The sequence below is a fragment of the Nomia melanderi genome, chromosome 14, assembly GCF_051020985.1.
Source record: "Nomia melanderi isolate GNS246 chromosome 14, iyNomMela1, whole genome shotgun sequence".
Classification (NCBI taxonomy): domain Eukaryota; kingdom Metazoa; phylum Arthropoda; class Insecta; order Hymenoptera; family Halictidae; genus Nomia; species Nomia melanderi.
In genome coordinates, this window is record NC_135012.1 from 5,421,939 (window position 1) to 5,449,459 (window position 27,521).

Sequence of the window (27,521 nt, forward strand, 5' to 3'; positions counted from 1 at the left end):
TTTTTCGCGGCGGTCGACGAGCCATCGAGACCAGCGCGCAGAAGTTTCCCGTGAAACCTTTCGACGCTTTCGCGGCGAGCCTTATCGCAGTACGATCGACTAACACGTCCGGAATTCTATCTACCCGTAGAGCGCGATACAAAGAAGATATTAAATGAGCTGTCGATCCGCGTAATCCGAGGACTCAGTGCTCGATACGGATGATTCGAGGATGATTCAGTCCTCGTGCGCGATTGCCGAGAATTTCGATGACAACTCCGATCGCATAAGCTCACGGATGCATCTGGGATCTAGTTTCTCGTTGAAATTCTTTTATCCTAGATGTATTTGCGCACGAAACTCTCGTATAACGCGGTTAATACGTTACATATTGTATGAGCTCGTTACAGGAAGTAATACTGTACGAGATTTTCCAACGCGAATAATAAAAGCAACATGTCCCAAATGATTATTTATTACCATGTCAACTCTTATTTTCTGTTTCAAAATGCAAGAATTAACCCTTTCCACTCGGACGTTTTTCGTTAGAAATATTCACGTATTTTCTGATGAGATGAAGATATTCCGTGAAACCAACTCGAAGAGAGATCATACGTACATTGAGTTATGAAGCTATTTTATTTGAATATTCCTCGAATTGATGCGTAATATGAAGTATAATGTTAACACTTTGAATGTCATGAAAAACTATTGTTTTATGCATCACTTATTCCTTTGTAATAAAAATTATCAAAAAGCAACAATTATCAACTACTTGGTACACACTTATTAGGTTGCACTATGATCAAGTTATTCGCGTTATTAAACCTTTCCGGACGATTGTTGGAAGCATACAAAACCTTTTGCAGATTCTGCTAAATTAAACACTGAATGCTCAAATCATAGATAATAAAGAAACTATTCACTGATTTCTTGCTGTTTGAATAGTTAAATCATTTGTTCGTAACTTGGTGTTTCAAACATGGAAGTTTGATCTCAGCAAAATGCCGACATTCGTCTGCAAAGGGTTAAACATTTCCATTCAACCCTAGTTATCTTACGAATTATTATTTTCAAGTAATTTGGAAGCTCCGGTCATCGGTGACCGTCGTGGCAGTCAACGTGTTAACCCTTCGCGAACGAAGATTCTTTGAAACATATAAAACCTTTAGTACATCAAGCTAAATTATCAATTTCTTAATCAGTTAACTGTGTTTGACGAGTATACACGTCATCTTAAAACTCTTAATGGTGCTAACTTTTTCAACCATGGATTATTTATTTTTTAAGACAAATATATAATTCTTCTCCGTTTCGCTTTAGTTTTTCGTTAGGATACATTTTAAGTTCATTTCGCCTGTATTTAACGAGTATACACTTCATTATTTGATTTTATTGCGCGCCCAATGAGAGATTTTTCAAACTAAATTCCACGCTTAGCTGGTTAATTAATAGAAAAAAAGGGAAACTGCGCGCTGATCTCTCGCTGTTCGACTAATTAAATCATTGTTCGCGATATAGTCTTCCAAACACAAAAATCTCATCTCCAGAATGTCCGCAGAGGTTTAAATATCAAGTTTTACAGTTGCACTGTACGAAATCAAGCGGCGAGAGTCACCTTTCGAGTGAAAAGGGTTAAGCAAGGGATAATCGGCACCACCGAAGAGAACTGTAATTCTCAATTTACTGTTATTTTTACATATCACGTTACACGAGGAATTACGTTAGATGAAAACGGTAAATCTTCGGCGCGTTATAAGAATTTATAAGGAAGTCTACTTCACCACCCTTCCAAAATAAGCGTCCGCGCTATCTACTTTTATCTCATGTAAACAGAAGACTGATTTTAACCCTTTGCACTCGAAAGTTCTTCACCGGAAATATTTGATATTTCTCGACGAGATGTAGACGACATTGTTTGAAACTAATTTAACGGTAATTCACAGATGAATTAAGCGACAAAGCTATTTTGTTTAAATACTTCCTATAGCAATGCAAAGTTTAATTTAAAACGCTAAATATTCAACTTCTTAGTTTTGCTGTATCAAATCAAGCGACTGAGAGTCACCTCTCGAGTGCAAAGGGTTAACACTAGAACTACCAGATGGGTCAACCCATTCTTCGTTTCTTCTTTCACAATTACTGGAAAGGTACAAATGCTTCTCTGAGAAACCGTTAAAGAAACTGATTTAGCGATATCTACACTGGAATATAAGCCAATTGAAATCTTAACACTAGATTTACGGAAATTGAGTGTACCGTTTGTTCTATTATTTTCAGAAAGATCGATACTCGTTCATTTAGATCTTGGAAATTAGAGATTTGATAGTAGATAATTAGAACAATCAAAACAACAATCAAAATTGACATAAACATTTACCAAATAATGTTTATAAAATTCAGTATTAGTCAAATTGATTAATACCATAAATCTAATGTTAATAAACAGAAAATTATGTGTTTTATAAAGAAATTCAGAAAAGTCAATTTAACACTAGATTTACGGAATGAGTCAAGTTGACTCATATTAAATTTTCTAAACATTATTTACTAAATGTTAGAGTCAATTTTGATTGAAATGCAAATATGTATTCCAATCGTTTACTTTTAACACGTTGAATGCCGCACGATTCCATACAGCAAAATACACGAAATGGAAAAAATATAATATTAAAACATTTGATTAATTTGCATTATTGTTATTGCATATTCGTCAAGAATATCACCGCATTAGATAGTAATCTTTATACTATACAAATGTTTACAAATAATCATCGCTTAATTGAATGAACGTAGTCTGAATTGAATGTAGTCTTTCGATCTGGGGGGGGGTCACCAATGACCCCTACAGTATTCACTGTATTAAACCTCTAATTTCCAAGATCTAAATGAGCGAATATTTTTCTAAAAACGATACAACGAACTGTATACTAAATATCCGTGAATCTAATGTTAACTGCTTGGTAGTTCTAGTGTTAACACTTTCATTATGATGCAAAATGACATGAATGCTACAACATTGAAATTTATCAGCCACATGTCATGAATTTAATTCTATATAGCCTGAACCCTTAGCACTTCAGGTTGTTTTGTAATCTATCAGCAACTGCAACTAATTTTTATAGTATTCCTAGCGAAAATGAGAAATTCTATAACGTTCCTTCGATCTGTTACTTTCTTTCTCAGTGGAAAATTTGAATTTGTGGAAAATCCAATAATTTCAGGGTAGTTTCTTTAAGGTTCATTAAAATATTTAATATTATAACTGATGCAATAGTGGAGCCTACAAAGTTTAAAGGGCTAATCTTTTGAAATTATCATGCACTTTAACTCTCAGAGTGCATTTGCATTTTTTTTTATTTCACTGGACATATTCCATTGACATACTTATAACAGTTCTTGCAATTGCAATTCGCGTAGGAGATTGTTTTAAAAGATACCATATGTCAACTAATTTCAAATTACAATTTGTCTTCACAAGCAAATAAACAAACCCATTACAATCGTATTTTTTTAATTTAATAGAATTGACTTATTTCGTTCTATAAATTAACTTGGACCTGCCTACTAGCACTCTAATAAAATCAATGGACCGCGAAGGATTAACCCTTGCACTCGGAGGTATTCCGTTAGAAATATTCAACATTTTCTAACCAAAGACGATATTTTTTTAAATCAACTCAAAGAGAGATCGCAAGTAAATTGAGAAACAAAGCTTTTTTATCCCAATATTTCACACACCGATACACAGTTTAGTATTGAATATCAAATTTTATAATTTTACTACATCAAATCAAATGGCGACTGAGAGTCACCTCTCGAGTACAAAGGGTTAACCAGTTAACTGTGTCTGACGAATACACACGTCATCGTAAAGCTTGACATGATACTAATTCTTTCAGCGATGAATTCATTATTTTTCTCACATAAACATGTAATTCTTCTTTGCCTCGCTTCGATCGTTCATTAACCCTTTGAACTCTGTAGGCTCTAATATAGCACCAGTTCTAATGTTAAGTATTTTAATGAATTTTAAGAAAACTACATTAAGATTATTAGATCTTCCAAATATACAAAGTTTGTACTGAGAGGGGGATTAAAGGTCTAAGAAATATTATAACATTGTTAATTTTCGGTAGGACTGCTATCAAAATTGGTAGGGGTTGCTGACATATCACAAAACTACGTGGAGTGCTAAGGGTTGAAATATACTCTACGTGCATTCATCCTGCGTTCGACGAGTACACGCTCCATTTTTCGACTTTATTGCTCGCAGAACGAGAGATTTTTACAACTAAATTCCACAGTTAACACATTACCGGCAAATTTTCAGAAAACTGAATTGCAGATGGCAATTTTCACTGAGGTCAACTTATATCACTATACATAGAAAAACTCAGATATCATATTGTTATGAAATATATTTTATATAGATAATCAATTCGAGTTAAATTTTATATTTTTTCAATGCTGTGGTAATTAGTGAAGTTGCATAGCTAAGTGTCTTTATATAAAAACGAGATTTCTTGTTACCGGTACGCAATGTGTTAACACTAGGTTTACGGGCATTTATTGTACACTTCATTCTATTATGCCTAAAAGAATTGATGCTCGTTTATTTAGATTGTGGAAACTGGAGATTTGATAGTAGGTAACTGGGGTACATGTCAGTGTGATCGCATCAATCAAAATCGGCGTAAACATTTACGAAATAATATTTCTAAAATCCAATATGCGTCAATTTGACGCGTTCCGTAAACCTAGTGTTAACTGGTCGAAACTTCTATCCGCGAACGCGTGAAAACCGGCGATTCGTGCCGGTCAACGTGTCGATCGCCGGAAAGTACGTCGAACCGAAGCATCCAGAGCCGCCGCGATCGAGGGATAATCTTTAAGCGGCAGCGTAATTGGGAAACACGCGCCTGCGTGGAAACGGACGCCCCGTCGAACATAAACAAACGCGTGACACAGAATTTTTTTCGGCGTCGCGTTTCCCTCGGGCCGTCGACGTTCGCGAAGCGTGGAACACCGTCGTTCGGATACCGGGAGAGCCGTGGCGCCGGGTGATGCACACGCGCCAAAGTAAAAAGAAAACGCACGGACGGGACGACGTGCGACGGGGAAGGAGGACGACGCACCGTTTCGGTTTAGGATGCACATAAAGGACTTCGGCACGCGAGACGCGGACCGCGACCGATGTACTCTCGCGCATCCCAAAAAACGAATTCCCATGGGACGTTCTTTCGATGCTTCGACTCGACTTTGTCTGGTCGGTTTATCCCTCCGTTCGACCGCGTTTGACTGATCGAATGGAGAAACTCGAATGGATCCTGTTCGCGGAGTCACTCCGAATCTTATTTTAATGCGCCCGCGAAGGCCGGGTCACTGGTGACCCGTGCCCAACAGTACCACCGGCGAACGGATAGGAAATATCGGATGACAGCGTCCGAACGCCGTCGCGAATCTGGTTTCACAGTGTACACCATAGATGTTCGTGTTACGGGTTGCGATTGATCAGGGGTCTGTAGCGTTGATTGTCAGACGGAGCCTCGTCGATAGGTTAACGGGTAGAGTAAAAAATTCCCGGGGAACGATGGGGAATGCGATCGTTGATAGGAACGGGGAAACGTAGAATGGGCAGTGATAAGAAAAAAAAAAGAAGGGACGTGACGTGAACGGAAATACTGGGGAGAGAATGATATCGTTATCGAAGTCCTACCCCCCCGGTGGAAACCTAATACGAATGGTGTTTGCCGGACTCTCTTTCTCTCTCTCTGTTTCTCTCGCACACTCTGTCTCTCCATCTCTCTTTCTCTCTCTCTCTCTCGCTCTCGCTCTCGGTCTTTCCCCGTTCGGGGAGAAAAACGCCGAAACACCGTAACGGGACGTCCGTGAAAAATGGGAAGATCGATGTGGACGGAAGAACGGATGAACGGGAATCGGAAAGATGCGTGCGGGCGTAGGGGACGATCGGAGACGGAACGGAGCGGTGATCGTAGCCATGAACCCGAGCGGATCCGAGGCTCCGGGCTTCTACACTTTTCTTCGAATGCTATGTCACGTACGTGGAACTTACGTCATGTTTGTCTGACTCGGAAGCGTATGCTATGCCTTCATGCAAGCCGTATTCCTGCTTCTGCACAGTATATCACCGATTCCATGAAAACACGCAAGATTCGGGCAGGATTTACGGTAGTTCGACATAAATAACGCACAGGACACTAACACCACCCCAACACCCTGCCTATGCACATCTGGCCGGCCATATTGCCGACTCCAAGCCCATACTCCTACCACCCTTCCGTCCCGATGCACACGCCTATCTAGAGAGGACACTCGAGCGCCGAACGTTAACGTGTCCTGCCGTGGTTCCCTCCGCCCCGGTCTTTCCCACTTCCGCGTTTCTTATCTCCCATTCATTCCACCGAGAATCGAACGTATACCGCGTGATCCCTCGTCTCGACGGCGGCCGATGTTTATCGAATCGCGCGAGGAACACGAATTTTTCACCGCCGATTCTCGGTCGCCCTCGATTATCGATAACGCGGGACACCCTCGACCCATCGAACGTCGTTTCGATGAATTTAACTATGGTTTTGACATGACACGAGGCGAAAATAAATTTATCCACGAGACACGTCGGACTGATATTTTCTTTATAAATTCTTCGAATGATAAAACTCCGAAGGTAAACGAGAAGAATTTGAAATTGTACGTTACGAGTAACGGTCGCGTCTTCCATGTTTAACGAGTATTAGATATTTAATCATAGAATCGTACTTGATGAATTTCGCATGTAATCCAGGCGTAGGGTGACGCATGTTGTTCCAGCGGATTGCAACGGCTGGGAAGGGAATAAAATGTAAAATTTCATATAAACCGCTGCGAGGGTGTAACGGCAGCGTTTCACGTTAGATGGCGCGACAATTTGAGTTCTACTCGCGTACACGGGAGTTTCCACGGGGTACTGTCGCCGACGCACCTGGCGCATCGACCGAGAAACAGAAACAGCTGTCCGTGGCGAAGCAACTCGAGGATTATCGTCGGTTAATCGTCGATCCAGAATTCTGTGGATCCTCCGTCGCGTTATCGTGAGATGCGGAAGAAGGAGGCCTCAGGGTATCGTGTCTGTCATTGTCCGCGTTACGAACCTACTTCTCGTTTCACCACTCTTCACCACGCTTTAGGCGCTCGCTTCGACGATAACGTGCTTGCCTTTTATTTTTTTCATTTCTACGATCTGGAACCTTTCCCCCCCTTGCCTATCTCTTTCTCACTCTCTCTCTCTCTGTCTCTCTCTAATACACACTGTCTCTCTCACGGTCTCTCTCTTTCCCTCTCTTTCGTTTACTCCCTGTTCTCCCCCTTCATTCGGTCGTTTCCTCTCGTAGACTCTCTTTCTCACACTCGCTGTTCCTTGTATTCCTTTTTCGCGTTCTATTTCTCTCTCTTTCTCTTTCTGGCTCGCGCTCTCGTTCTCTCCTTCTCCGTTCCTCCCTCTTTTTCCCCCATTATGTGTTACTCTCGAGAGATCTCTGTGCGCTTCATCGACGATGTAAACAGAGCGATAGCTTTTGGATAAAATTCGTTCATCTCTCGGTCCGTTTGATGTGTCGTTTGCGCGTGTATCCGTGTTACGTTACCGTTGCCATTGTCGCTACCGTTGTGCATACACAAAAGTGACGCGCGTGTACCCGAAATACGCGCGCATCGACGTACAACGACGCGTAACGTATCCTCGATGACGGTTCCATCGACTGCCGGGAATGATCTTCGTAGGTAACAGTTTGAACCGTTGAGAGAGGTTTGCCGACATTTCAACGGTCGTAATTCTTTTCTGTCGATGACTCGTCCCACCGTGCGAGGTTATATGTAAACGATCTCCCGCGCTCGGAGCACTCTTCTCTCCCACCCGTATGTGAAACGCTGTAACGTAAAATGGGAACACCTTCGATTCGAATACCGATAAAACATCTGTTTCTGTTTCTATGAAATATCATGATAATCCGGTCGGTAAAGGGTTTCAAAAGATTTGGAAACTGTTCGATGACAGCAACCTTCGTGTTATCCTTTTCAGCTTGGGTCAATGTATACTCGGAGGTAACAATACAGTGAGCTAGTGAACCCAGCAGGATTATGAGGATTAGCTGGTTTCGTGGATCAAAGCGGATTAAGATCTCCGAGCCTAGTATTGTTTATGATACCTGACGAATTTTAAGTATTTTCACTACTGGCAGAAACATCTTTAATGATATGAACAAGGAAGATGACAATAGAAATTGTTGAAAAATTCCTTCGATGCTGGAACATGATCGAATGCATCTTTGAGTCTACGTTTAGTTTTCTTATTTGTTATTATGTAATAAGGGAAACATTGTGATAGAATAATCTGTTTTGTTAAGTACCTCTTACTTAGAATAATAATGTGAAATAAGAAGGCAACTGTGCACTGCGATATTTGTGAACCGACAAACCTGATCCCATTGCTTATATTTTATTATCTTGCTGTGTTGTTACTTGCGAGTACATTTCTTCCATTGCATTCCTATTCATTGTTTCATTCCATTCCGTTGATATTGTTTTTACAAAAACGTGTGTTTGCATTTGCTGTTGCAGCTGTGTAATTATGTATAAAGTGTAATCACACTTACAAGGATCGTTGGATATGAACAAGCTGGCAATCATGGGAGTTTCACCGACACGTATAAAGTTTAATTATTGTATGCATTAAGAGGGACATGGTTTATAAGAGTACAAACGAAGTCGACCAACGAAAAAAATCATAAGGAATGGTATTCTATTGGATTCTATTGGATGTTAGATAAGCCAAAAAATGTCCGGTGATTCAGGATGGAGCGCTGTTATTCACCATCCTTCGGAGTTAGAACTACAGAACTGGAATTGGGAAGAAAACGATGGGGAGCAGGAAAGAGAACTTCCTTCAACCGTTGACATGGATGCCATAAAAGGTGGAGGTAGTTGGGATCCAACCACTGAACCTAATGGTATCGATACGTTTGTTTTATTATGACTGTAGCTTTATTAGATAATTCCGTATATGATTGTCATTTGGGCACCGTAGGAACACATTCTGTCGATTCCGAAGAAGATTCAGATTCCGAAGACGAAAGTTCTGGTGGTACAGAAGGCAGTTGCTCTTATTCGGATTCGAATTCGGACTCAGACGACGAAAGCAGCGGTGACGAAGAAGAGGAAGATACAGGTTCAAATTCGGATTGCACGTCTGAGCACAGCGAACAAACGTTCTCCATTCAAGAAACCAATTTCGAATCGGTACGTGTACCGCGGTATCGCTCGAATGCAATGAAATCAGTGTAATGTCTCCATTATATAATTTCGTTTTGTTCGAACTATTTTCCGACGAAATTGGATCAATTTTCATCCGTCTTACAGGGAGCGCTTAAACTAAAGATCACTATGAAAGGTCCGAAAAAAGAAGATTTGGAAAAAACCCGCTGCGAGAAGACCAGAAGAAATTTAACAAAAAAGATTAAAGCAAATTGCGAGGCAAAGGTAAATTGTTGCTTTAATAGATTACTTGTTCCCTGCGAATAATTTAGCAATTTTTCATTTAGTCGTCGGAATGCAGTAGCGACGATTCAGATTCGTCGGAAAGTCGCCTACCGTCGTCCGATTCACAGCAACAACAACAACAACAACCGCAACAGCAACAACAAGTACAACAACAGGAACAACAACAGCAGCTGCAGCAGCAGCAACCACAGCAACAACAACAGCAGCAGCAACAACAGCAACAACAACCACAGCAACAACAACCGCAACAACAACAACATCCGCCGCTTCAAGAAATAAATCAGGAGGATTTAGCGGCTATTTTACCGGACCAAGAGCATGAAGATGCTCCATTTGATGGTTTCGAGGATTCGGAAAGCGGTCGACTGGTATCGAAAGCTATAGAACGTATGTCGCTCGGAGCTGATTCGGACACAAGTGAGAATGGTGATCAAAATCCTGTACCTGTGTATAGTTCCACTTTGTTGCAACAGTTCGTCGAGAAAACAGCTTTGTTATCGGAACCACGGAAGAGACGGAGCAAAGCGAGCAAAAAATTAAACGATCCAGAGTATCCTTGCGCTTCGAACGTCTCTCCGGATTCGGGGATACAGTCGGTGGATAACAGTCCGCTGCACTTGGCGATTAGCCCCGTGAGTCCGCCAGCTCCGACGCAATCGCCGATCCAAACTGTCGTCCCGAAACCGGCGGTGAACGTGGATCGAGTTCTATACCCGCCGAAGCGTAAACCTGGCAGGCCCGCGAAAACGGTGTCCACACAACCGCGCGGTCCAGGTAGGCCGAGGCTGAAGCCAGAAATCGTAGAGAAGATCGAGAAGATAGAAAAGGCGGAAAAGATCGAGAAGAACGAGAAGAAGGATGCGACGTCTGCGCCGCAGCAAAAGACTTCGAAAGAAGAGCCGAACAAAAGAGGCAAATCGAAGTCGGCCCAGCATAAAACTGGTGCGAGCCGAGAGGAGAAGGAAGAAGAAGGTGACACGACGAAGAAATTAAAGGAGAAGCCAATTTGCCAGAAGAAACGTAGTTGTAATGTTTCGAAACAATTCTCGCAGGGGAGGCTAAGCGGGAAACGAAACAACGCGGGTTCTCCCTCACGCGTCAAGTGCCTAAGTAGAACTGTTACGAGTAAGTATGGGAAGGATGCGAGTCAGTGCGACGGGAGAATGTGCAAGAAAATGAGGAAAGACAAGCCGAGCGTGAACAACAAGTCCGCGACGCCGTTGCGCCGGCAGAAGCAGTCGTCTTGCGAGAGGATGGCGTCCGACAGGAAGCCGATCAATTCCGGCAGAAGGAGTTTGAAAGAGAACAGAAGCAACTCTGCCCCGTCGTCGAAGAGGCAGGGTTTGTTGAAGAAGAACGTCGCGCCGGTAACACGACGCGTCTTGAAAGAGAACAAAAACAGCAAAAGGACGTCGACCACGTTCGAAACAAACGGCGTCGGTGTGCAGACCCTGATCTCATTGCCGGTTGGCCAGGTACTGAAATCGGAGAAGGTCGAGCGACCCAGCAACAAATGCGACAAAGCTACACAGCCTATACACAATCATTGTCACAAACATCACCATCATCACAAGCACCGACGGCGGTTGCCGTTGAACCCCCCGAAGAATCCGATCCGGATCGATCCGTGCATCATTCAAGAGCTGGAGAAACTGATCGAGGAGTTCTCCAGATCCTGCAGCCTGGGTCGGAACAACGCGAGTGTCGGTTATTCCGAGTTACCGCAGATTTTCCGCGTGAAAAAGCTAACGAAGAAGAGGAAAGGCGACATCGCGTCGAGCGACGATCAGAAGTTGAAGAGACGCTCGAAGAAGGAGAAGGTGTTGCCAATCGACTCGAAGAGCGGCGTGAACGCGACCGCGAACTCGAACCCGAACGAGCAGAGGCTGCCGTTGAAGAAGAGGCACTACCATGTCTCCAGCCCGCATAGTTCTCAAAGCTCGAACTCGAGTTCCAGCGATCCCACCGCGAACGAGAGCAACTGTACCGAGAGCCACATAGAAGAGGCCATCGAAGCCACGATCACGAGATACGGGGGCGGAAGTTCCGCTTCTTCCTCCCAAGAAGACGCTGTACCTGTTACGCCCAAGAAGAGGCACAGAGACACGGAAAACTCGAGTCCAGAGAAATCGGTGGCAGCCTCGTCCGAGTCCCCGGATGAAAAGCCGCTGAGTCAAGCGGACGTGCAGCCGCGTCGGAAGAAGAAGATAGTCAAAGATCTTAGGGTCACGGTAACGAAACTTCCCGTCGAGAGCAGTCACATGGAGAGAGCCGAGAAACCTGAGAAAATTGACGGGAAGCCGGAGAAATCTTCGGAGAAGTGCGCGAACGACAAGAGCTCGAAAGCACACGGTACCGACAAAGGCTGCGGTAAGGAGAAGATGATCGCCGAGAAATTGATCAAGTCCGATAGAAATCAAGACAAGCTCGACAAGAACGACCATTCGTCGGAACACGTTCGCCTCGAGAAGAATATAAAGACCGACGCGGCGGAATTTCACGCGACCGAGAGTTACGAGGAGAGCGAGACCGCTAGCGAGAGCAAACCGCCGCGAGACAACGTTGCCCCAAACCTCGCGAACCCCTTGAACTCCGCCGCGGCGTTGGTCCTCACGAAGAAGAAGATGAGGCGGCGCAAGGCGATCAATCGTACCGGTTTCCCGACCTTGAAGAAGAAAAAGAAAAAGAAAAGATCGTTGAGCACCAGTGAGGCGTCGACCAGCACAACGGCGAAGGCCGCTTTGACCAGCGACGACAACGCGGAACTGGACGCGGATCTCGACGGCGATCAGAATTCGTCTAAGGAAGGGCTGGAGGACGCCATCGAGGAGAGCAAGCCGAGCGTGTTGAGCCCGGACATACAGGAGACGATCTCGTCGAACGAACAGCTCAACAGGCACGCGAATGATCTTGGGAACGACGGGAACGACGGGAACGACGAGCAAGAGACGCATGCGCCGGCGAAGCTCGGCAGCGGTTTGAATCTGGAGGACTCAGACTCGACGAAACAGGAGAACTCGTTCGGGCACGCTTGCGCGAACGAGGTCACCGAGTCTCGCGCCGGTCAGCTGAGAGTTCGGAAGGATCTCGTGGAAACGGAGAGCGACGAGAATGCCGCGCAGAAGTTCTGTCCCGTCAAGTTCGAGAAGATTCAAGACCCAAGAACCTACGACGAGAACGCGCCACTGGAGGAGTCCCTCGGGAGGTACGAGACGGCTCAACAGCAGCGATGCGTCGTGGATGCGATAGAAGAAAACACGAAGCATCTCCCTGAACGGTCGACGTCTCAGGCGAACATCAAGACCGAGCATTCTGCTCCGTTGAACGGAAACAGTCAGAAGAAGCGGCGCGGTTCTTCGAGCCCCTGCACCCTCGCGCCGAGGAACATGAAGCGGTTGCGTAGCTCCGGTTACGACACGGAAAACGACAATTCGTCTAACAACAACGTTCTCGTGCGCGGTGATTCCGAGGGCGGCAAACACTCGAGCGCGACGCACACGCGGAAGAAGCAGTCCAGATGGAAGAAGCGTTATTTGCAAGGCGGCGTGCTGCAGGATTACGGGGGTAAAGATTGCGAGTCGAAGACGCGAAGCGGCGGCACCGGCAGCAGCGGCGTCGACACCATCGGGAAGAGCAAAATCACTGGCGAGACGAACGACTCCGCGTCTGCCGTCCTCTTGTCGGCTTCGTATCAATGCGGCAAATTTCTGCGACAAAGGAAGATGTCGTTTCAGTTGCCGTACGATCTGTGGTGGCTTCACACGCAGTCTAGGTTACCTAGCAGGGAATCGGTACCGTCGTGGAACTACAAGTAAGAAATCGGTTGATGATCAAATATAGAGCAGTGGTCGGTAAAGTCATTAGTCAACAGAACCAACTATCAACAGTACGATTGAAATTTCTTTTGAGAGCCAAATTTGTTAAACTTAAACTATATAGGCAGGCACATTGTTATTAACTTAATTAGGGTACTGCTAAGCTGGCATTTGCCAAAACGTCCTCGAGTCTCGAGAGTGAATGATAATTTCTTCAGAATAGACTCGCCCACGCCGAAAACCGACTTCTGCGCATGGGGCACGAAGTTTCAATCGCATTGTACGTGCGCGCACGTGGTATTTTGTGGAAGAGCCACACTCAAGAGGCCAAAGAGCCGCGGTTTGCCGATCACTGTCATAGAATATCTCGCAGAAAGTGTTCCGCTTCATCCTCTTATCTTCGTTGCAGGAAAATTCGCATGAACGTTTATTACGACGTGAAACCGACTACGCTGTACGAGTCCCAAGCGTGCGAGTGCAAACCGGAGAGCGGCTGCGGCGACGATTGCATCAATCGCATGGTGTTGAGCGAATGTTCCCCGCAGCTCTGCCCCTGCGGGGACAAGTGCGCGAATCAGAAGATTCAGAAGCACGAGTGGTCGCCGGGCTTGCAGAAGTTCATGACAGAAGATAAAGGCTGGGGCGTGAGAACTCAGCAAGCCATTAAGTCCGGTGTTTTTATTCTCGAGTATGTAGGGGAGGTCGTGTCCGAGAGGGAGTTTAAATCTAGAATGGCGACCAGGTATGTTTATCGTGACGAGAGGTGTAAGATATAATAGGAAAAGGAATACGTGAATGTAACTCCATTCGATTGCATGCTAGGTACGCGAACGATACGCACCACTATTGTCTACACCTGGATGGAGGTTTGGTGATTGATGGTCATCGTATGGGAGGCGATGGACGCTTCGTGAATCACTCTTGCGAACCTAACTGCGAGATGCAGAAGTGGAGTGTCAACGGACACCCGCGTATGGCGTTGTTCGCCTCGAGAGACATCAAGCCGGGAGAAGAGTTAACGTACGACTACAATTTCGCTCTGTTCAATCCGTCGGAAGGACAGGAATGTAGATGCGGTAGCAGCGCTTGCAGGGGTGTGATAGGTAATAAGTTTGTTCTCCGTCGCAGGCTGCGCGATGTCATTCTAACTCTTCATCGAATCGAGAAGTGTCTTTACAATTCTGTACTATTCGTTTCACAGGTGGAAAGAGTCAAAGGGTACCGAAGACTGTCGTTCCCGTTCCGTCTCAATTGGAACCGACGGAGAGACGGTCGGTTGGCAGACCGAGGAAGAACGTGCGGAAGTCGAACGCGGTTCAGTCTGTCAACTCTAAAGGCATCTGCAAGTCTCGCAAAGTGGGCGACCCGAGCCTGCTCCATGCTCCCGCGTTGAAACCGATGTCTCATCAGCAACGATGCTTCGCGCAGCAACATCATTGTTTCCTGCTGAGGAACCTGGAGAAGGTGAGGAGGGTGAAATCGTCGGTGAACCAAGTACAAATGCAGAACGGCAAAACGAAATTCGGGAACGCAAGTACCTTCAAAGAGAAGAGCCCCGGCGACGCTAAGATCCAGTCGGACGCGTTCTTCTCGCAACTAACTGCTTTGACCAATACCAACACCCGGACGGTACGGACACGGAGACTGGCGCAGGCGCAAGACGACCCTGAGGTGCATAAAACCGCGAAACTGGCAAAGGTGAACACGATATTAATATTTACCGAACCCGTTGCGACTTCTACTTGACACGGAACTTTGCTTCTTGTTTCAGGTGTTGAAAGATTTGTACAGTGTTGTGGCGACGGCTAACGACGAGAACGGACAGCTGCTGTGCTCGCCGTTCGTGGCGTTACCCTCGAAAAGAAAATTGCCCGATTATTATGAGAAGATATCGGATCCTATTGACTTGAGCACGATCGACCAATGTATTGGGACGGGTCATTATAAAACTGCTGAGCATTTCGATCACGACATGATCAGACTCTTCGACAATAACGTCCGATTTTTCGGGAGAACCTCGGAGCTAGGAATCGCCGCGGCCAGGCTCAGGAAATTGTACCTTGGAAGTAAACCTGACTTCGTAAACGCGATTACAGAGGCGATAGGGTGTCCTCCGTCTCAAGGTTTCTTGCCTCCCAGAGGGTCTACTGCTGGAGAGGAAGACGTTATTAGATGTATATGTGGGTTACATAGGTGAGCTTCGGTTGTTGAAATCTTCTGAATGTTGGGCGACGATTTCAGTGTACAGGAAAAATTCTTTTCTACGCAGGGATGAGGGTTTGATGATTCAGTGCGAACGATGTCTGGTTTGGCAGCATTGCGACTGCGTTAAAGCTGATACTAGCATCGAGTCGTACCTGTGCGAGAGATGTCAACCGCGTCCTGTCGATTTAGAGATACCGTTGGAAGGGGACGAGGAAGAGGAGGGGAAGAAACACTACGTTACTTTGATGCGCGGCGATTTACAGCTGAGGCAGGGAGATACGGTGTACGTGTTACGAGACACTCCGGAGAAGCATACATATAAAACCATTCAGAAACCTGATTACGAACAAATGGATATCTTCAGAATCGAGAGACTTTGGAAGAACACGGAGTAAGGATCGTAGTAGCTTCGTTTCGTTCGTTGAATGCTTCTTAGAGGAAGTTACAGATATTTATATCATCCATCTTCTTACAGAGGGGAAAGATTCGTGTTCGGTCATCACTATTTAAGACCTCATGAAACCTATCACGAGCCCACGCGGAAGTTCTACGAAAACGAGGTCGTCTGCGCTCCTCTCTACGAAGCAGTACCGTGCGATTTGGTCGCCGAACGCTGTTGGGTTCTCGATCCTCATACTTATTGCAAAGGTAATTCATCAACGTGTCTCGGTGTGCATATCTACAACGAGTTCGTTGTTGACGTTTTTATTAATCCATGTTTCTGATTGTTTCCTTGGAAAATGAAGGACGGCCAGTTGGATCCACTCCGGAACATACATACGTGTGCGAGTATCGCGTCGACCGCGCTGCTCGATTGTTCACCAAGGTTGCCAGAGCCAGGCATCAGGTCTGCACGAAACCGTACGCTTTCGAAACGTTCCCGCAACGCATTAAACATTACCGAACGTATTTGGTGAGTATCGTTGTCGCGATGCTATCGAGACAACGCGAAGAAGCGATCGCAAGGATATGAATACGAACATTTGCGAAATGTTACAGCCCCACAGTCTTGAAGGGATACAGGTCGGCGGTAAGATGAATAAAGATAAGAAAAAGATGGGCAATCAAGATCTCGAGTCTACTCAAAAGACGGAATCGAGCGACAGCTCCAAAACACAGAGCAAGGATCAACAGAAATCTTCTACGAGTAAGGGTAGGCGACGATCGAATGAGATCTTGACTATCCCTACACCGGCGACATCGTATGCCCAGGTAAGCGAATGATAATCATTTTCATTGCTCGCATAAATATGTGAGCATGGTATAGATCAGTGTTTCCCAACCTTTTTTGCACCATGCCCCACTTAAGCCTTTCTAAAATTTTTATGCCACCCTATATAACATATATATAATTTTTAATATTACATTATAATATTTATTATAATATTTTCGCTATTTTGTTCACATGCGTAAATATTGTGAAATATATGGTGATATTTCAGTTTTTAAATTACCCCCCTTAAAAATCAAATCCCCCCCTTATAGGGCGACGGCCCCACGTTGTGAAACACTGATACAGATTCTCTAGGATTGTGTACGTAACGTACATTGATCGCTGTTCGCAGAGAGAAGAGCAGAGGCGGAGATTAAATAATATCCTAATCGGTTTACTGCAAAAGATGCCGAACAGAAAGGACCCGTTGGATTTATCGTTCTTGTTGGAGAGGAACAGACGAAACCGGAAAAGGCCTGGCGGATTAAATCCGTGACATTGGATTATACAGCAACGATAATGCGGCATTAACATCCGTACGCGATACGGACCATTGTTGATCTGTTACAGAAAGACGTCTATAATCAAAGCGATCGACCGCGATCTGTCGTTTTGCTTCGTCGTGTAAGTTAAATTGATTCCATTCGATCCGTTTCGTAAGATAAACGGCGAACGAGTTTCGCGTTTGCTTCTTCTTGCACTATTAAATGCGACCCGTCCATTCGTATCATATTTAATCGTATATATACACCCGTACGTCGCGTTCCCTTCACACGAAGGGGATCGTTTCGTACCGGGCCAAGATCTTTTTCTATGTTGTTTTTACAAGTGTGAAGCTGTAGAAAATTTCAGACTATAGACAGATACGTATAATCGAAATCTTTTACAGTTTCTTAGCATTATCGTTTCGCTATCTCGTATTAGCTTTTTCTCCACCGTTTCCGCGCGCGGAGTATATCGTGCGTGTTGCGCAATCCGGCGAGAAGATAATACGAGATCGTTTACTAGAGTATCTCAAACTCTTGTGCCGCGTCAAGAATTATAAGTATGTTTCCATCGAGTAGAGGGTGATTTGTTTTCGTAAAACGGATCGACTTGAATCGGGAATCTGATTCCGTACGCGAAACAACGTGTCTATTAAATTTGGATCTAACAAGAGCTGTTAACTCCTCGTAGAATTCTAATATAATTAGAATCGCGAAATTGTATAAAAGTATTTGTAAATTTCTTTCGTAACAAATATACACTTAAGTGTACAAATTATACGCTGCACCCGAGGATCGGAATGATCGAGGGTCAGCGGGACGCGTGCGCGAGTGTATAGTTCAGCCGCATGTAAAGGGAGCGAGAATAGACCGACAAGAACGAAAATTGAGTACATGCGAGGCTTTATTGCACAAAAGTATCATTATATATTTTTCATAAGCCCAGTGTTATTTGAATTAAGTGTAATATATATATAGGTTTTTAAATTAATAGATGAAACTCTACTAACATATTTAATTTATTATTGCTCGCGATCGAACATAGCTAATCGTTGCTATAACGAATATACGCAGGATTTCGTATTTATTATTACATTATGCAGTTAGTAAATACATACAATTAAACGCTATTTAATACGCATAAATCTTGTTTACATCATGTTTTTTTTTTTAATCAATTTCTGCACTGTATCCGAGATGTTTTGTCGCATGGAAATGGTACTGCGTTTAACTTCTATAATTGTATTGTTTCACCGTCACCCACCAGAGAGCGGGTTGTCGTTCGGGACGACGAAGTTACTTATAAATTATTTTTGTACTTGGGTAGAAATTCATAATTTGTTCCTTCAGCTATAGCACATGAATCTTTTTTTAATACATTTGATTTAACGGCATATTCGTCTCTGAAGAAACTATCACATTAATATAAATATATAAATTTATATATATGTAATTTATATTATATTAAAATATTATTTATATATAAATAAATTTTTATATATAAATTTATATATATATATGTATAATATAGCTTTACATTTTCACGAGATGAAAAGTTACTTTGAAACGATGGTTTGATAGTTTTCACGCAAAATAGAACTATCGCAGCTTCTTCTGCGAAATGAATTGCAGAGACCCAATATTTCTTTAAAATAAGAAGTACTATGGAAATCACGTAGTTCTCCCTTCGATCAAAATGTCCGTGCGATTCCAAGAATGCGTTACAAATATTGTCGGATAAATTGCAACGCGTTCATGTAAATCATGTTGAATTAATTTACAATTCTTGTCCGTAGACCAACAAAGTCAGCGTAATCGTTGACTAATTTACGTTAAGTATGCGTGAAGACTGAATTACTGTTACAGGATATTTCTAGCAGGTAATAGAGCGCTGATCCTATCTGGGTTGTAAATAGTTTAAACTCCAAATAAATAGAAGATATTTTTTATTTTTACGATTTAAGTTTGTACACTTTTGTCAACAAGTAAATTCTCCGATTGCGATTAGCAATTTTTTTATAACTATCATTCTATTCGACCGGAAGAGAAAAAAAAAACAAATTTTGTTCATAGACTCGCGATTCGTCGCAACGTAGTACTTTTTGATCGTAATCGACTTCGAATCGTGGTAACTCGCGCATTTGCGAAGCACATACTCTACGTTTCTTATTTTTTTTACCACATTCTCTTTAATCCACTGAAACCTGGCAAAAGTATTTGATCGAATTAAACATCCGATGCAGAACACTAGTAACGTACTTTTCACAAACAGTGAAAGAAACGAAATGCATTAATCATTCTTATGTGAGTAAAACATTAACACTTAAATAAATATCTTCAATTATTTACAAAATATAAAAACAAGGAAATTAGAAGAAAAAAAAACGTTGGTAATATATCATATTTATGCATTGAAAGAAGTTACTTTCTCAAATGTTCAGATTGTATAATTTGAAACAAATGTAAAATCAACCTTTCAACTGTTCAGCAAATATTCATAACAATCATATGAACTCAGTTGATCGAATACACTTTGCCAGGAATAATATTTACACTGTTCTGTGCTTCGACAAAGTACCTTAATTCGAAGTCACATTCACTGTACATAAGACTTAAAAAGAAAAAGGAGGTAAAAGAGACAATCATCCTGTAACCATTGAGCTATCAATTTTTCGTTAAAATCGAGAAGAACGTATAAAAAGATGTAGGTACTATTTGCTGCTATTCCAAACGTACAACCGAGGGCAATAAAGATAAAACATGGAGAAAGGTACGTGACCACGGCACGATTCGATGAAAAGAAAAAGGAAAAGGACAGAGGAGGAGAAAGTAACGTTGGGTAACAAACACATATTTTTTGATCATGGAACAACATGACACAGTTACAAAATAGAATTTCTGTTCGAACGTATGAAACATCATTCTACCAAGTGTCGCGAATTCGACTTGTTTAATAAAACGCGGATAAATATAAATCAGGTCTAATAATTTATTCGTGACACGATACTCTCTTTTTTTGTACAGTGCTGTCGTTCGTATAGAAAGATAAGATAAAATCATACACAATATCACTCTCATCTGTTATCGAAAACTTAGATCTGTTTCTTTCTTTTTTTCCCCCCTTATTACATGGTACTTCGCTTAATACATGTATAAATAGATTTCCAATAAACGGTCCGTGTAATACGTTTGAAAATCTGTACATATTTACACGATTCTTTTCCGAGAGCGATATACCGTTGCAAGTATTTTAAATCTTTTATTTTTCTGTTTTTTTTTCTCTTTTGTTAACTGTATAATATACCCATACGTGATACTCGTTTCCTCTTGACATTTGGTCTTTTCATTCAAAAGACGTTACAAGACATTATACTATATAAGTTACCCCCTTTTGTTCGTTCAAAAAGTATATACGTAATTTGAATTTGTTTGCGTCGCGACAAAAGTTTCTCTTCCAAGAAAATCAATCTGACATTGTAATTACATAATGCTTACAATTTATATTTCATTATTTTACCGCACTTCGTAATGCAAATCATTTCATGGTGCATGTGTAACGGTGCCTTCACGCGACAAATCTAAATTGATGCTTGATTCATGAACTTGCAATTACTTTGGAATTTGTATATCGTACGATATACCAACAAAAAATCGCAAATATATTGTCGTGGAAAAATTTGTCCATTTATCTGCGTTCGTGCGATCAATACCATTATCTGATATCGATGACACTCAAGATTGGGAGTACGTTTTTTTTTCATATACCCTCGTTGATTTCTTTTTTTTTTTCTTTCTTTTGTTTCGAGGGAGACTATATCCTATCGTGGAATCACCAGCTAAAGCAGTTTTTACATTATCCACCGTGTTTGCCTGCAAAAGCAAATCAGAATAATGTTAAAAAAATCTCGTGACGTGAACCTTATTGTCTTACTACAGCATGCGATTCGACTCCCTTTTGGGGAGAATTTCTTCAGGCGCATATAGTTACTTTAAAGGACCAACAGTTCTTTTGATTTCTTTTTACGAAAATAGAATTACAGTCATTCATAATACCTCACTATTCCACCCTTGTGACATTTATCAGGGTGAATTATTGTTTGTTTACAGTTTGATCCCCGCTTGCGGTAGTCTGACTGCCCTGTTGTTGTTGTTGCTGTTGCTGTTGCTGAGACTGCTGTTGTTGTTGGCCCCAATACTGACTGTAATACTGCTGCTGATTCCAACTATTCCAGCTACCATTACCGTAACCCTGTTGATTATAAGAGTTCTGTTGACCGTAGTTCTTCCAGTTTCCTCCCCATTGCTGCGATGATGCCCAGTTATTTTGGCCCCATCCTTGACCACTCGACCAACTTGGTTGGTGGTTCCAAGATTGTTGCGACCCTGAATAATTTCTTGCAAGGAAACAAAGAATCTCATCTTATTTGATACGTAAGCATATTGCCATTGACGCGCATAATTCTTTCCTTTTCAAAGAAACATGAGAAATCAAAAAAACTCGAAACTCTAATTACCCCATTGGAGCCCAGCCACCCTGACGGGAACCCAAAGGTCGACCTCTATCGTTTCCCATTCTCCTGTCCATGCTGCCGCCTCTTCTGTCCATTCCACGATGTACGAGCGGTATAGGTGCTCCTCTTCCTCTCCACGATACTGGTGGACCATAACCACCACCGTGTCTCATGTGTCCACCCCTTTGAGGCCTGTCTCTCCAGCCCATATTGCTACCACCCCGCCAGCCAGGAGTACGATTCCTCTCAGAATCTATGAACATTAAACACGTTTCTAGTTATCTTCATGTTTTCCACGTTATTACATCTCTCACTCTAATTACAATGCTTACAATTATTGCCTCGCCTGTCGCGATAATCTCGAACATCACGGTTATCACGATTGTGTCGCGCGTTACGATTTTCTCGGGAGTTCTCTGGTCTTGATTCAAGTCGCGGTCTTTTACTCGCTTGCTGCAGACCATAACCGGCTTCTTTCGCCTCTTTATTGTATTTCCCTATAAGTTTCTCACCCTCCTCTTGATTGAGCTCGATCCAATCAATTGTGTCGAAAGATTCACCGATGACCGGAGCTCTGAAATTTGCTAAACCGACATACGACGCTGTATAAGTAAAAGTTTACGAGTGAATATATTCGAATGTCTCAGCGTAATTCACACTAACATACCTTTCATTTCCATTAACATAGACTCTGTAGGTTCTTTGCCTTCGATTGGTTTGTGCTTAGCAACACGCGATTTATATTCTTCTTCGGATGGCACCAATACTACCGCTTTCCTCTGGTATCCACCGAAAGTCTTCATTTTACGTCTTTGTGCGGAAGGATATACGTTTGCCTGCGCCAAGATTTAATGAGACATAGTTATATTACGAGTTGAATGTCACAATATCAATTGAAGACGTTCGAAATGACGAAGATACGAAACATCACGTACATACCTGATCTAGTATATAGTTGCGCCTTCTAGTTGGAGCCATCTCCAGTAATTTGTCTAATGCGCGCGTACATTTATCGATAAGAATCTCCCATTGATCATTGTTGTTCTCTTTGTAAGACAAGTCTGAATCCTGAAGTAACATTGTTGAAATGTAGAATAAGGAATATACAACAAATCATATGTATATCTATTAAGTCGTTTAAAGCACGTACTTTTATCTTATCGATTAGACTACCAAGTCCTAAAACATTGTACATTTTATGAGGTTGTTCAGCCGCATGTTTCGTTGCCCAAGTAGTTTTCCCACAAGCGGGTAATCCGCACATCATTATTACTTCGCATTCTTCCCTTTTGTCGGGTCTCCGTGGACCAGGTATTTTATACTGAGACTCCATATTTCCAATTGAAATGTAGCCTTCCAGAACTTCTTCAGCCCACGGTTTCTCTTGGCCGAAATTACAAGCGAAGCTGCAGTTCTTGCTCAAAATGTGGGGGAACAATGGTTTGTCGCTAAGTTCTTCTTTACTGACGTTAAATGCAGTTCCTTGGTCTTTCCCATTTACAGTATATGATAACACGATATTGCTTTCGGATGTTGCATCAAGGTAACATCCAATAACATCATCTTTACCGAACTGAAGTCCATACTCTTCGTATTGGTTGTTCGTTAATTTTTTGCCGGTACTACTGTATCCGAAACTATGCTTCTCTTCCCCTAATTGCATCGACGTGTATAGAGTAGACCAACCAATTCTAAGTATGTGCGGATATTCTTCATTTTCCGTATCAATGGGACAGAGATCCACTATTTTCGCTTCGTAATAAACTTTCCCACGAAGGAAACCATATGAAGCTCTTGCCCCAGCCCACATGTGCAAAAAGCCATCATTATGCATCGGGGTAGCAGTGAAAAATCCGTCCTTATCGATAACAAGATTTAAATCCGAATCATCTGAAAAGAGAGAATGTCGTTATATCAAGATCATCGAGTACAATTACACAAAAATACGGAATTCTACTGTCGCAGTTCGCATAAAAACTTACACCAAGATAAAACTAAAGCAGTATCGTCGATTTCAGGTTCATTCTCGATAACTTCCAATGCTGGTGATTCTTCGCGATCATCCATAGGACTAGGGGATCTTTTTCGTTTTCTATCCATTTCTTCGTCATTTTTATTTTCTTCCTTCAAATCTATATCCGCATCTTCTTCAGCTTTTATCTCTGTCATTTCTGTATCCTTTCCATGTAAATGAAAACAATTCAATGATTAAAAATCATCATTTTTATAAACACAAATTAAATTATTCATATGTACCTGTTCTTCTTTGTCGTTGTTAACATCTTCCAGTATTTTCTCGTTATCCGATAAAATGTTTTGCTCCTCCATTGAAATATCTTCAAGTTTCGCTTCGTCATTCTCATTCTCGTCAGCATTTTGTTCTTGGTCAAGCAAATCGTCTGTTGGTGCTTCTGTTTCAGGAATGTCATTGATCTTAGCATTATTAACAGGTTCTACAATTTGCGCACTGTTTGCTGCTTCTAGATTTATTTTATCATTGTCAGTGGTATCTTCCTTAACATGATCTATCTTATCTTCTTCATTAACTGATTCTGACTCATCATTCTTCACCACATCTGCCTCGCTATGTTTGGTCTCATTTAAGGCCTCTGTACTTTCCAATGTCTCTTTTACCGAAACAAGCTCTGCTGGTTGTTCCGCTTGATCCGTATTATCTAAGTCTTCTTCGGATTTCTTCACAGACAAATTTTCATTCGTATTACTTTTTACAGGTGATTTTGATTTACATACTTGTTCCACTTCTGATTCAATCTTGTTATTTTTTGTTTCATCTATGACTTTAACAGCTTCTTTTACATTTGAACTTTCGGTTTCTACTTCTGGCAGTGATTCTTTTGTTTCTGTCACTTCCATTCTCTCTAATGAGTCAGACTTTTCATCCTGTGAGGTAATTTCATCCTGTCCAATCGTTTCTTCTGGTATAACAGCTTCCTCCTGTAAAGCTGGTTCTGATACTGTGGGTGATGATTCGCGAGACGCATCATTTTGATCTGATTTCTTTGGAGAAGTTCGTTTCCTAGAAGCGTACGAAGAGACCCTAGATGTTCTCCGTTTCTTAGCTCCAGGAGTTTCGCGTGGTGTTACTGGTACTACACTTTTAGATAATCTACTAGATTTTTTTGGCGTCTGTGGTACTTTTGCAGATTCTGACGATTTTTCATCATTCTCTTGAATGGCTGTGTCATACGCATTTTCTGCATTAGTGCTTGCTTTCCCTTGGTCTTCCTCTATGATATATGAATAACATTTATAAAATTACATGTGTAGGAAGTGAACTTTTTGACAAATATAGATTTTTCGATTAAAACATTGCAAGAATTAACAATGAAAACAACCAAGGTAAACTTTAGAAAGAACGTTATCGATTAATTGTGAAAACAATTTTCAAGAAGCGTCGCGCGCAGGAACATATGTAAACACGAAATAAAAATGTGAAGTTCGCGCGTGATTTTTTATTAAAATACAAAAAATAATTACACTACAATCGTTCACTGCTTTCAGCGACACCGAATAAACAGTTCGGATTGTTTTAATTTAATGTTTAGTTGTCGAACGACGTACCACTCGATTCGTTGGTAGGGCAACTATCACCTGATTCGAATGTTTGTCAACATTGGAATGAACGGACGCGTCGACCGTTATACGACAAAGAACGCGTGTGGACACGCTTAAAGCACGCGAAAGACTATTAAATAGGGAAAGTAAATGTAACTTACGACTCGCATTTTCTTCTTGTAATGCTTTACGAAGTCTTTCAACGAGCACTGACTTGACGCCTTTCGTATCGAGTCCACGCTGTGAAAGTTCTGTCCTTAACTCGACCACTTTCAATTTTTCCGGATCCATTGCGCGTGAAATTCGACAACAATTTTTAATCCACGCGCTTTTATTCGGTAGAAAATGTTACAGAAAGCCCATACACGCGCCAGTAAACCCGCGTTAAATATACAATATGGCGACGCAACTGCAAACAACGCGTTACGTGTTGTAAACGGATTTTATTGGTCAATGTGGCATTCGTTCAAACTAACGCCAACTTCACTGCTAATGGAATTATTTGTCCCCATTCGCATTGATATACCAGGAGATATCTTATTGGTTTTCTTAAGGCGGGACTTCTCCCTATTGGTTGATAAGTACTATATATAGGGTGTAGTACTTCGATTTAACTGAAAAACTTTACCAGCTAATTCAAGAGGTTACACTGGAAAAGTGTTGTATAAACAATAAGTCGATTCAGATCTCCTGGTGGGATGTGGATTAAAATACTGACACATTTATGATTATGTTTGTCATACTTGATCTATCCTTTTTAAAACTTTTTCTATGCAGTTAGACAAAGTCATAAATATATTTAAGTAAAGGGCCACCGTGCGTATAACATTTTTTACCTGTATTTTATAAATGTTTTAAATACACCGGTAAAGTTTGTCGGCTTAATCGTAAGTCACTCTTTATGCTTGATACTCGTGTAAACATTACGTTGTATTTTAGTTCACTAGGAATGATCCGATTATTTGGATCCGTAAAAAAAAGGAGAAAAGCGTGTTTATCAGGTTGTTTGTCAATGTTTCAAGAAAGAAGAGGCCATTGTTAAAGAGGGTACGGTGATCATGAATGCGATAAACGTAAACTGGTTACATTCAGTAGAAGGAGAATCATTGGTACATCATTTTTATGTAAACACATCAAAAAAAAGGAGATTCTATGGTAAATACTAAAATCACTGAATAAGAAATTTGTATCTTCATAAATTTTTATTTCATGTTTATAATTTGTATATTGACATTTTGTAATGTTTTTGTAGGTATACTTGAAAGACCGCCTCTACCATCTTCAATCGAAGAAGTGACTTATAAAATCTTCATGGTTGGTAGATCAGGAGTAGGAAAAACATCTGTTGTAGCACGTCTCGGTGGCATACAAGAATCTAATAATTACATAGAAACAAATGGAATAAAGAAAACAAATGTTTTTTGGCCAGTTAAAATATGGGATAAAGTTGTATTGTTTAAGTTACAGTTTTGGGATACTTCAGAGACAAGTATTAAAAAATATAATCACATATTGCCTGTATGTAAGATGTCTTGAAATTCTGTAGAAGCATAAATCACAGGCATTTATATTTTTAGGCATGCAAGGACAAAGTTGATGCTATATGCTCTGTGTTCTGTTTCGATGATGCCACAGGATTTAATGATGTTCCATATTTGATGAATACAATGGCAGCTATAAAGGAAAAACCTGCTAATATAGTTATAGGAACTAAGTAATTTCATACTCTCCCACAGTTTCTTTTTTCAATTGCATCTTAGATATCTTGGATGTTTTGTAATCACAATTTGGTAAATCTTTTATAGATTTAAACCGTGGTCAAGCTCTACAGTAGACGATGCAAGGATCAAGGAGTTCGAGGACAAATGGAAAGTTAAAGTAATTAGGCTCGATATCAATAAATTGTCCACCAGATCTGAAATATTTGATTGTTCGTATCAGTTGAATGCTATATGCAGTATACTTTGGAACAGAGATAAAGAGTTCATATCTAAGCAAATGGGACAGAATTAGGGCAGTAATTAATGATTTAATTTTGTGCTGGTATATTTTTCTTTGTCAATACTAATCAGAAACAAATTTCAAAACTCTTTTTCGTGTATCAATATTCCTTGTAAGATAAATAAGATGACTAAAAGTGTAATAACATGAAAAATAAAATAATATATTTTGATTTATGTAA

At 41.6% G+C, this 27,521-nt stretch overlaps 4 protein-coding genes across 15 annotated transcripts in view; 2 read left to right on the forward strand and 2 right to left on the reverse strand.

The window, feature by feature from the left end:
* The window catches only part of ena (ENAH actin regulator enabled), a 22,983-nt gene extending 16,446 nt beyond the window's left edge, over positions 1 to 6,537 (reverse strand). Inside the window, exon 1 of the mRNA XM_076373798.1 lies at positions 6,056 to 6,537. Within this exon, the coding sequence (XP_076229913.1) occupies positions 6,056 to 6,060 (5 nt within the window). The 5' untranslated portion in view covers positions 6,061 to 6,537. The remainder of the gene's footprint in view (positions 1 to 6,055) is intronic.
* On the forward strand, positions 5,886 to 17,266 carry ash1 (histone-lysine N-methyltransferase ash1). 7 transcript variants are annotated; one of them, XM_031977262.2, is made up of 14 exons: positions 5,886 to 6,040; positions 8,596 to 8,984; positions 9,062 to 9,273; positions 9,394 to 9,513; positions 9,576 to 13,345; positions 13,759 to 14,091; positions 14,172 to 14,452; positions 14,551 to 15,047; positions 15,121 to 15,542; positions 15,619 to 15,945; positions 16,030 to 16,202; positions 16,301 to 16,467; positions 16,554 to 16,766; positions 17,120 to 17,266. In XM_031977262.2, the coding sequence occupies exons 2-14, from the start codon at positions 8,813 to 8,815 to the stop codon at positions 17,261 to 17,263; spliced, it is 6,831 nt and encodes a 2,276-aa protein (XP_031833122.2). In that variant the 5' UTR covers positions 5,886 to 6,040; positions 8,596 to 8,812; the 3' UTR covers positions 17,264 to 17,266. The 7 variants fall into 7 exon arrangements, with proteins under 7 accessions (XP_031833122.2, XP_031833115.2, XP_031833118.2 ...); XM_031977255.2 differs by lacking the exon at positions 5,886 to 6,040 and adding an exon at positions 6,918 to 7,098; XM_031977258.2 differs by lacking the exon at positions 5,886 to 6,040 and adding an exon at positions 7,125 to 7,758.
* A 775-nt stretch (positions 17,267 to 18,041) lies between these two features.
* Positions 18,042 to 27,516, forward strand: LOC116427204 (ciliogenesis and planar polarity effector 2). Of its 6 annotated transcripts, none has more exons than XM_031977269.1 (5): positions 18,042 to 18,169; positions 26,362 to 26,494; positions 26,592 to 26,857; positions 26,917 to 27,053; positions 27,145 to 27,516. In XM_031977269.1, the coding sequence occupies exons 2-5, from the start codon at positions 26,398 to 26,400 to the stop codon at positions 27,350 to 27,352; spliced, it is 708 nt and encodes a 235-aa protein (XP_031833129.1). In that variant the 5' UTR covers positions 18,042 to 18,169; positions 26,362 to 26,397; the 3' UTR covers positions 27,353 to 27,516. The 6 variants fall into 6 exon arrangements, with proteins under 6 accessions (XP_031833129.1, XP_076229914.1, XP_031833130.1 ...); XM_076373799.1 differs by lacking the exon at positions 18,042 to 18,169 and adding an exon at positions 21,546 to 21,683; XM_031977270.2 differs by lacking the exon at positions 18,042 to 18,169 and adding an exon at positions 25,204 to 25,485.
* LOC116427203 (uncharacterized) lies at positions 19,182 to 25,795 on the reverse strand. The gene is made up of 10 exons (XM_031977264.2): positions 25,501 to 25,795; positions 24,020 to 25,011; positions 23,746 to 23,941; positions 22,914 to 23,653; positions 22,703 to 22,831; positions 22,431 to 22,599; positions 22,096 to 22,347; positions 21,767 to 22,016; positions 21,306 to 21,646; positions 19,182 to 21,122 (listed from the first exon to the last, which is right to left on the reverse strand). Exons 1-9 carry the CDS (start codon positions 25,628 to 25,630, stop codon positions 21,343 to 21,345), a joined length of 3,162 nt encoding a protein of 1,053 aa, XP_031833124.1. The 5' UTR covers positions 25,631 to 25,795; the 3' UTR covers positions 19,182 to 21,122; positions 21,306 to 21,342.
* Positions 27,517 to 27,521: the final 5 nt, after the last annotated feature.

Excerpts from the sequence above, each read along its gene's own strand:
- LOC116427204 (XM_031977269.1), top strand. The coding sequence starts at position 26,398 with ATGAATGCGATAAACGTAAACTGGTTACATTCAGTAGAAGGAGAATCA. Across the intron at positions 26,495-26,591 it reads AAAAAAAAGGAGATTCTATG|GTATACTTGAAAGACCGCCT; the intron begins GTAAATACTAAA and ends ATGTTTTTGTAG. Across the intron at positions 27,054-27,144 it reads AATATAGTTATAGGAACTAA|ATTTAAACCGTGGTCAAGCT; the intron begins GTAATTTCATAC and ends AATCTTTTATAG.
- LOC116427203 (XM_031977264.2), bottom strand. The coding sequence starts at position 25,630 with ATGGATCCGGAAAAATTGAAAGTGGTCGAGTTAAGGACAGAACTTTCA. Across the intron at positions 25,012-25,500 it reads ACAAGAAGAAAATGCGAGTC|AGGAAGACCAAGGGAAAGCA; the intron begins GTAAGTTACATT and ends CATATATCATAG. Across the intron at positions 22,017-22,095 it reads CGACAGGCGAGGCAATAATT|ATTCTGAGAGGAATCGTACT; the intron begins GTAAGCATTGTA and ends TAATGTTCATAG.
- ash1 (XM_031977262.2), top strand. The coding sequence starts at position 8,813 with ATGTCCGGTGATTCAGGATGGAGCGCTGTTATTCACCATCCTTCGGAG. Across the intron at positions 9,514-9,575 it reads AAGCAAATTGCGAGGCAAAG|TCGTCGGAATGCAGTAGCGA; the intron begins GTAAATTGTTGC and ends TTTTTCATTTAG. Across the intron at positions 15,543-15,618 it reads TGTATATGTGGGTTACATAG|GGATGAGGGTTTGATGATTC; the intron begins GTGAGCTTCGGT and ends TTTTCTACGCAG.